Source organism: Nanorana parkeri, unplaced genomic scaffold (genome assembly GCF_000935625.1).
Source record: "Nanorana parkeri isolate BGI_ZX_2015 unplaced genomic scaffold, ASM93562v1 scaffold9, whole genome shotgun sequence".
In the NCBI taxonomy this organism is placed as follows: domain Eukaryota; kingdom Metazoa; phylum Chordata; class Amphibia; order Anura; family Dicroglossidae; genus Nanorana; species Nanorana parkeri.
The window spans coordinates 2,908,653-2,918,731 of NW_017306277.1; the positions used below are offsets into that span (position 1 = coordinate 2,908,653).

Here is a 10,079-nt window from a genome sequence, read left to right on the forward strand (position 1 = left end):
ATGATTTGGATGTGGTGTGAATGGGTCCTAACAGTTACATTTTAAGAACAAGCATTCAGAGTGGACCCCCACACCGCCACCACCACGTCTAAGGTCCAAGCAGTACTTAGTAGACCTTAGACTGCCTGGACCTTAGATGAAGGTGGTACTCCCGGAAAGCTTGACCTGTATTTAACTATGTAATTGCAAGGGAACTAATACGGCTACAATCACCTTACCCTTTAAGGTAATAAAATATTACAATCAAAGACTACACCTTGAAAACATATACTGTATATAGAAAAGGACCCTACATGGACCTGGAAAAGATAGTGCAGAGAGTTCCATTCGAACCAACGAGAAACGGAAAGTTTGAAGTTCCTCAATAAGTATCAGGAAAAAGTTGCAGGTGTTCTACGGTATTGTTGAATCATGTGACAGATGAATTGTACGGAATGTGTTGTATGTTTTTCTATGTCAACAAACCATTTACATAAGCAATCAGAGTAATCTACACATATTTATTTTACATACTTCTTTATTATACACAGAATGTTGAGATAAAACAGGTGCGTATAGGAGTCCAGAGGTAGCCTGAGTACAGGATTGCAGTTGGGTGTTTTAAGACTTGTCAGTCCAGTAGAGAATTTACCAACCATGACTCGACAAGACGCTATAACCAACGGCAGCCTGCTTATTTTACTTTTTAAAAATGTTCATGCATGGCTGACAAAATCACAGGAGCCAGATACCCAATGATCTTTAAAGACTACTACACCTTTAGTGAAATTGTCTTTTAGTAACCCCCACCCTACTGAGATAAGCCCATCTGGTAAAATAGTTACCTTTCTTCTAGTTCCAGCCCTGTACTTCAATGCAGAACCTCTGCAAAGAGAACAGCCACCTCCTTTTTCTACTGCACACGCATGCTGTGGCACTATTCATTCCTATAGATGAGTCATACTCATCTTGGAAGGCTGGAGGCCACAATGAGCACAGCTGATCCACTGGATTGAACGGCACATGTTCACAGTAGGAAAACGAGGCGGCTGGGACATTTTCATTGCAAAGGCTATGTGGCACACAGCAAAGAACGGGAAGAAAGGTAAGTGTATATCCAGGTGGGCTGCACTCAGGGTGGGGTGGGGATGGGATGGTTATGAGAAGGACAACTTCAATAACGGTGAAATTGCCATTAAAACAAAAAGTCCTATAGTGTGTCCATTCTGGTCAGAAGCCATACAGTTTATTTTCAAATCTTTTGCTTTGTCGGCCATGTGTGATCTTAAAATGTGCATTCTGGGATTGGTTGACGACTTCATTCAGTCTAAACATAGAAGGATTTTTGTTTGGTATTTTACAAAAAAGCAACTGACGTCAATGGTTGCCAGGACCTGTTCGGGACGCCGGCCAGGGTGTCCTTGGTTGCTAAGAGTCAAGCGGGGTGACATATATGACCCTTACACATCTCCCAACCCAGCTCTTAGCAACCTGGGAGCAGCCTGGGACACTCTGGACGGTGTCCTGCCAAGCTCCTGGCAAAGATTTAGATATCTAGATATTACAATTGCATTTAAATTTAGGTTGGGCACATACAACAAACTGCTACAGTTTAGGAAATTTGATCATTTTCCAGCTTTAGAAACTCAACATTGTCAACAGGTTGTAATTACAGATCACATCACCTCTGCATTAGAAACGTCAGAAATGTTTGTCATTCTGACCAGTTCTCTTTTAATGCTAACTTTTCTTGGCAATCTGTGCTCCTTTTTTGGAAAGTCAGTTTTCTTTACTTTTTTCTAAAATCTATAAATCTTTCACCTCAACATATCTAGAAAAAGTATGAAAACAGAACAGAGCCTATGTAAAATAAAAAAATGTACATAAAGTTTCTGAACCTCTTGACGTTAAGCACCGCAACCCAGACACAGGACTGATGAATTATACAATACAGGTTCTTCATCCGTTAGTACAGTAATACTTTTATTCCAAATCATTGCCAACTGCACAAAACTTTTAGGGCTAACAGTGATTTGACATAGAAATATTACAAATGTTACAAGAAGTACATAAAAAATAGACATTTTCAACTTAAGGAATAGTCAAAATGATCAAATAACAGACATTTAAAGAGAACAAGTCCACCAAAATTTAATATTTCCGTGATGGGAAAATGATTTTTCAACTGGTAAATCAATTTACTGGCACCTCAATACTAGAACACAAGTTCTTGATAGACAAACACTTCAAAGAAGAACTGGGTTGCTCCCGGTGCTCTATTCTGCTTGTAGACTCTTTTTGCATATGTATGTATATATATGTTGTGACATAGGGCAGGCGGCTTAAACCATAGTGCACTACAGGAAACGTAGAACTATCTGGTAGTGCCAGATGCCATAGATTCTACCAGTGATAATTGCTCTTGAAGAGAGTGAAGTTTGGATTGTTGCCTTCTGGTGGAACAATTATTAAAGGTCTTCTTCTGCAGGAGGCTGCAGAGATGGAATTGCTTTTAAGCTCTTTAACTCATGCTGCTCAATCATGATTGATCTATATTACTCATATAATGCTTTTCCCTATGAGGGCCTAAAAACATTTTGCGAAACTACTTTATACCACTCGAGTCTCCTTCTATTAATTAAAACGTATTGACTTTATTAATTGATTATGAATTAAAAACAAAGCTGAACATGCTGCTTAGTCCCCACATACTTGACCATATTTAAAGATATAATCCATAGGAAATCCTTTAAGTATTTTGTATTCATAAACTCAATTGATTGCTTTACTCATCAACGTAATCATATGTATTATATATCATGTATCCTAACTGAGACTGCACAAGCTTTTGTCAGAATATATGCAACCCATCCAGTGTATAGTAATGTCCACCATTTAATGTAAGCAAACATTACTTCTCCGGTATATTAGTATGATGTAGTTACAGTTTTATCCAGAGAGCATCAACCCCTTCCCCCACCATAGATGGTGGATTAGTATTACTGAGTGCACCTCCATCCAGGAAAATTGCCCTTCACTTCCTGCTCCAGGTATATTACAGGAAGTGAGCAGATATCTCCCCAATTTGAGGGGAAATTCCTGCTTTGACAGCGGTCACCGGAACAGTTGACCCATTGGAAGATTTCCTCTCTGCCTCTGTGCCGATGACAACTATAACATTATGGATTTCCCCTTACTCTCTGTTGTGTTGGCAATGATCATCAGGACAAATAGTAAAGGTTGTTCTACCTATTGAGAAAACAGCAATAATAATAACTCACTATGGTAGACCTACCACATAATCCTGCCCCATGCCTGCTCCAACTGACAGACAGGCTCATATCCAGGTATAATGGCTCTTTACCCATACACTTGCTCAGTGCAGTGAGAGCCTGCATCCCCTTTAGAGGTACTGGAGTGGGAGAGATACTATAGTGGTGCATACCTTGTATTTTGGACTTTGTATTGAATTTACAACAATAAAGTTGGATTTTTATGGACCTCAGTTTCGTGCGGCTGATTGGAGACATATAGCCTGGATCCCCTGGTTATGGAAAGAGCTGCCAAGCAAACAGCTATGGTTCGCAAAGATAAATGACATTCTCCAGATGGAGGATGCAACATGGACTATGGACACTCACTATGGAGGATACATTTAGAACCACATGGATGCCATGGCTCTCAATGTCAAGCATCAAGGTGAGTGCCAGGAGACCACCCCCTTCTGGAGTCTAGCTTTACCAATCGAGATGATCACAACACCGTTTAGTGTGGATGGAAGAACCTGTTTGATTTTGTCTACTAGTGTATGGCCAGATTTATTCCAGTCCCACCCCACTGAGTATAGAAGGAGACAACATAAGCACTCTGTTTAGACCCTCATAACATACAATCCTCCATACACCTTTCTCAACCATGTAAACTGATCTAATGATCTTGTTTTCTTATATTTATCCTGTACTGTTATGATACAAGTGGATGAATTGTCTTATTATATCTGTTCACTTTGATAGGGACTGTTATGAAGGATTAAGAAAACCTGACAGAAGAAACAAAAATAAGATGGGTAAAATGCACATACATATTTTTTCAGCTCTTGAAGAATTTGTCCTGTTCACTAACATTTTCCTATCACTTGGCTTCTGTCGAGCAGTAGTCAGACAAAAGATACCCACAGACATAGGATCATCGTTGCATGAAAGCAGTCATGTATATAAATGGGCTACCCCCAACATGTGCAAACCGCCAATCAGATTAGTCTTGAGGAAAGAATGTATGGATTTTTCTAGCTGGTCCCTATGGATTCCCTAAGACAAGGTTAAAACCAAGTAATTCCACACAGGACATATACCTACATGCAAGAGCAGCAACTGAGCTCATGTATGCTTATGCTTTTTTCTGCTTTGGTAATTAAAGCAGAAAAAATGTCTCTGCAGAGAAGACATTTAGGCCCCATTCACACCTGCGAGTGGGGCTGCTTGCATTAGTCTCATGAATGACTCTGTGAGACTTATGCGATTTCCTGTGAGCGGAAGATGGTGTATAATCCAATGACAGCTGCCACCAACTGCAGCTGTTCACGAGTAATGGCCCAGACAGGGATTACCTGCAGACAATCGCATCTGAACAGTCTCCGCCTAGGTTCGGTCATTCGCAGGTAATCGCAGGCTATGCAATGAGAACAGCTAGGGCTGGTGGTAGCTGTCTTTGTATTATACATCACCTCCCGCAGGAGATCGCATAAGTCTCACGGAGGAATTTGAAGGCCTCATGAGCCTGGACTCATTCGCAGGTTCGAATGGAGCCTTAATACTCACCTCTCTCAATACGATCTTGATTGCATTGAAGTCAACCCTCTGCCTGAAGAATCTTCACCATCAGACACGTCCAGGAGTGCTGGACTCCTGGTCACCCATTGCAGTGGTGCATGAGGTTCGATCTGCCAGCTGCTACACCAATACTGTGTCTTGTAATGACCTATTCAAGATATCACCAGCACGCCATGTGTAGATGAGAAAACAGAACACTTTATCATCACCAGCAGGTAGAAATGTTTCCAGCCCACTAAGGACCTCTACCTTAGTCGAAAGTGACTGTTGCCTGAGGAAGAGGTCCTTAGTGCCCTCGTAATGTTACTTCCTGTTGGTGACAATAAAGTGTCTTCTCATCCAAATATGGTGTGCTGGTGATATCTTTGATTGGGACTTATGTTGTGGTGGCGCCATTTTATCATAGCACTCTGTTGATTGGGTCTAAATGCTGTATTGAGTTTCGTGAATCTACTGTATAATGACCTATGCGACAAGAGGTAGAGCGGGGAACCACAGAGTAGAGCGGGGAACCAGGAATTTGACACTTCTGGAAGTGTAGGATTATGAATATTCCCAGGCTGCAGTTCCTCTCCAATACAGCTGGAATGGCAACGTGGGCAACAGGAGAGGTGAATATTAACTATCGTCTTTACAGGAGACACTTTTTTGCACTTTTGTTTCAGCAACAGAGTTTACAGTTTCACTGATGTGGAAATCTCCCTAATGCTCTTCTCCAGGATGGTGAATGAAGTCTGTAGAGCACAACCTTTCCATCTGTTTGCAATAACAACAGTGCTGTAGAAATGCATGCGATTTCTAGATATATGTACTGCACACAAAATATTTTGTACATTTTGGCTGGAATCGTGCTGTAGGACAAGCAAAGAATTTCCTACCTCCACCGATGCAAGGCCAGTCCCGGACACCGATCGCCGCAGGCATTACACGGCTGTCCTCTTTCCGGTTCAGAAAATGGTGCAATCTGACACAAAGGAATAACAATTCATGTTTATTGTGAATATGAGTAAATTAGGAACCAGAGCAAACAACAATTTTCATGATTATATAAAAAAACCTGAAACTTTATATTTAAAACAAAGTGTATGTTAGATATCAAGAGCAATTTATTGAACTGCCTTGCTTTTTAAAGCTGAACTCCAGGATAAGCATTATTGTCTAAATACAAGAGTCATGTGTATTCTTAAATGAATCTTGGTGAGATTTGTGTATTTCTTCCAGATCTGTACAGTAATCCAATGTGAGACTTGGAACTTCCTGTAATAAAGACCTGTCACTGCTGCTCTCTCATCTTGTGCAGGGTGACTGGTCTTAGTGCATGGCTCCGCCCACACAGATGCCTCATCCATTCACAGATCCTTCAACAGGATCTGTGAATGGAGAAACAACAAGTCCCATCAGTCATCACGGCAGAGGGAATACAAGTGTGGTGATGTCACTGCAGTTGTAGACCACTGACCCCTCCCATCCATGTTACTGCATGTGGAGGGAGGAACAGTCTGCAGGAGCCACAGCATTACACACTGATCGCGATTGCAAAACTTTGCTGGCTCCAATGCAATAGAATAATAAATGTAAATGTTTTCTTTTATGAAGAAGTGCGCAATTGTTATTCTTTTGTCCTTTTAACATCTGCCTTGAGTTGAGTAGTTTCAGTTCTCAGAGTTCTAAACACTCTCTAATGAATTAATTTGCAGTGCAAAGCGTCTCCTATTGTACACAGTCGTTCAGATCTAGCTTTGCCCGGAGGCCATGTAAGATCTGTCAGGAAGAATTGTGCGATTATGTAATGCAGATCCTTTGATAAGGTGACAAGCCCTGCGCTGGATCCTCTTTGCTTAAGAAGAAATTTTAGAAAATAGAACATTTAAGATAAACTTGTTTCTTTTTTGTGGCAGCGAACAATTCCAAGAAGGATCCTCAGGGAAGCAGGCGAGCTGATTTCCAAACCGCGTCCGTTCACAATGTGTCAAGTCAAAGGAGGACACGAGAGACACACACAAGTTGAAGAAAGGAACTTTTGTACAGCCAATGTCGTCCCCGGCCAAATTTGCATCACAATACCGCCGCAAAGGATTCTGGGAAGTTAAGTTAACATATAGAAGACTAATATTTCCCAGGAGCTAATAGAGCCCAAATTCCCAGGAGCTTCTGAGCCCAAATTTTAACAATGCTACAAAGTATGTCATCTTTGAGGTGAGGAAACCAGGAAGTACAATGGCAATGGGATGCAAATGGACCTCAGGGGGTCAGGAGTGGGACTCCCATCCAGGGGCGTCCCGAGGCTGGGTGTCACCGGGGCGAAGACAGGGTGACACCCTGCCGTGACATCATTGCGCATGCGTGGTCGTCTTATTGATGCCTGCCGGCGGCCATCTTGGTGATGGACACTGGCAGAGAGAGGAGGGGACGTTCACCCGACGGGATGAGGTATGCCGCAGGGTCCCCTCCTCTCTCCTGACACTGTCGTGCTCTCAGTCTGTGACCGAGTGCCCGACTTTTAATAGGGGGTAGCACCAAAATGACTGTCAGTCATTTTGGTGTCACCCCTCCAATGGTGGTACCCGGGTGCGGGTCACACCCCCCGCACTCCCCTTGTGACGCCACTGCTCCCATCACCATTTCCCCCTCAGTATACTTGTGCAGGGCAGTGACAGTGTCTTTGCATAATGAAGGTAGTGTACACGAGGTCATCAGCGAGACACTGAAATGTTGCCATCCTTGTGACAATGGTGATTCATTTTTCAAAACCGGAGCAGACAAAATCTGGAGCAGCTTTTTTTCTGGCGGTAAGCACCGTTACGCAGTACCACCACCTACCGCCAGACCTTTATTTTATTTTTTTACAATATAGAATTGCAAAAAATGTTTTTAAAAAGGTGCCCTCATGACAGGCCATGAAAAGGCACCCCGTGTCTGTACACTTGCAGTACAGACAATGCGCAAGTGTCAAGTGTTCGTAGGGCAAGTGTTCAGACACGGCACCAAAAGACAAGCGTCATCACCCCATGCAAGGTGATGAAGCTTGTCTTCTGGTGCTGTTAACCACCAAAAAGATGGCCACTGACAGTAAACGCCATTGTCAGCAGCCATCTTGCGCATGCTCAGTGCATCTCTGCTACCACAGCCAAATTGACCGTCAGCCCTGTGGTTTATTGTTGGCGGCCATGTTGGTTGTAGCAGCGGGGACATACTGTGCATGCGCAGTGCGTCCCTGCCCACGACAAAGATGGCCACCGCAGTGAATACCGGAACCCTTTTGCCCACAAAAAAGGACTAGCTTTGTCACACTTCAAGAAACACAAAAAAAGCTCTGGGGTGAATGTTCCAATGTCCCCAGAACAATATTAGAGAGGCCAACCTCCCAATGAGGACCCCTCTGCTGGTGACAGGTGTTAAAGGTGGGATTCACTTTGGGTATATTTCTTCTTACCTTCTGTTGTGGATGCAGGACAGGAAGTGGGATTTAACATAACTAACCAGGTTGAAAAGTTCAATCCATAGAGAAAAAGCTGAATAAATAAATAAGTAGAAAACCTCCATAAACCTTACACCCACAGTTACCCACAGTTGATCCAAAGGAAGGCAAAAACTCCTTCCACCGCATGGTAAAGTTCTAACCCTTCTCCACTCTTTCCAAAATTAGACATAAAGCTTTGGGATAATGTTCCACTTTAACTGCCTGAATTTCCAGTAAATATGTTTCCGAGCACAGCACAACCCCCATCCACAAAAGGTTAAACCGACGAGCCATAAACCATGTTAAAAAACTTAATGATTTATGTTTTGTCTCCATTGTACATGTGCCAAGCCCTCGGCCACCGCAGTATATCAGGAGAGGGGCGTTTCTATGTTATTTCAAGGATAAAGAGAAAAAACATTAATATCAGGACTCAGCAGTGCGGGAAAAGTTCACTTTCCCAATCTGAACCCTTTTAGATGCAAAGGCAAGGGTAGTGCATCCAGGGCACGTCTCAGCACCATAGATGGTTCAAAGTATTTAACACTTGTAATGCTGGTACAGACAAGATTTAATAAACTATACATTCAAAGCAGACATGATTTATCTGAAGAATGCATTACAAATCTCATGGGTGTGACTGGGCCCTTTAAGGGCCCTGCAAAGGCTCATACCTATGGATGCAAACAGGGCCATCTTTAATGTGGGGCAAAGGGGCAGTTGCCCTGGGCCCGGTCATTGTTGTGGGGCCCAAAGCAGCTACACCTTGATACACACATAGCAGAGTTCTGTTTACTTTGCGATCGGCATCGCATAGTGTTTTTCCGCCCCTGCCGCAGGAGTGAATCGTGACCATGTGACCTCTCACGCAGGGGCACGTCTCCCTCTGACGTCTCCTCCTATCTGCTCTGCAGACATATCTATCTTTCTGGTGGAGAGCAAAATTGCATGGCGCAGGTGGGGCAGGTAGGGGGTGTGGTGAGTAGGGGCAGGGGACCCAAGAAAATGTTTGCCCAGGGTCCAATCAATATAAAAGATGGCCATGGATGCAAATACAGGTGTATGTGTATACAGTGTAAAATATGCCTGTATTTGCAGTGACCCATATGGGAGTGTATGGACACAATTTGCTGTACGAGGGTATATGCAAATATGGACGCACATTGGTGTAAGTTCCCATACGCATGGAAATGCTGGTACTTGCGTTTGCACGTCAATACTCATGTACAATGTATTGTGTCCATGCGACCCTATGGATGCAATAACACAGCAGTTGGGTCTCCCGGGCACCACAAATATAGGCGCATATTGCGCTGTATGCCCATACACCTTGACTGATGTATTCGTTGATTACGTCCCTTTGTTAAAAAAAAAACAATAAACACACAGACTGCACACAATGGATGTAAATGGCCTCAGAAGCCCTTTTATTAAACAAACGTTAACAGTAACCAAAAGTAATAAACAAAATAATATACAAATAAATAATCTGAATGACTGTTGGATCCGAGAAGGGGTTTTTTGGTGCCCAACAGCCCGAATAAGGCATCTCCTAAAAACAGTTTCCATGTCCCCAGCTGCACCCCAACCAGCTCGAGGACAGTTAATGTTCACAAGTTCCAAGGGGCTGACAAATACTGACACCAACAGGGGGATGCACTCATACCAGCTGATGGCCCCCCATTTGTGTATTTGTGTAATTATAACCCCAACCTCCAATCAGGTAAGATCAGCTAATCCCTTTTTATTTAAACCCTTCTCCAGGGACTATTCCTCCCCCCAGTCATGCAGCCCCTCCGCCCATTATATCC

At 43.0% G+C, this 10,079-nt stretch overlaps 1 protein-coding gene across 1 annotated transcript in view; it reads right to left on the reverse strand.

The window, feature by feature from the left end:
- Positions 1–10,079, reverse strand: part of PRICKLE2 (prickle planar cell polarity protein 2) — a 246,662-nt gene that overhangs the window by 229,473 nt on the left and 7,110 nt on the right. Inside the window, 1 exon segment of the mRNA XM_018554725.1 lies at positions 5,687–5,772. Coding sequence (XP_018410227.1) covers positions 5,687–5,772 — 86 coding nt within the window.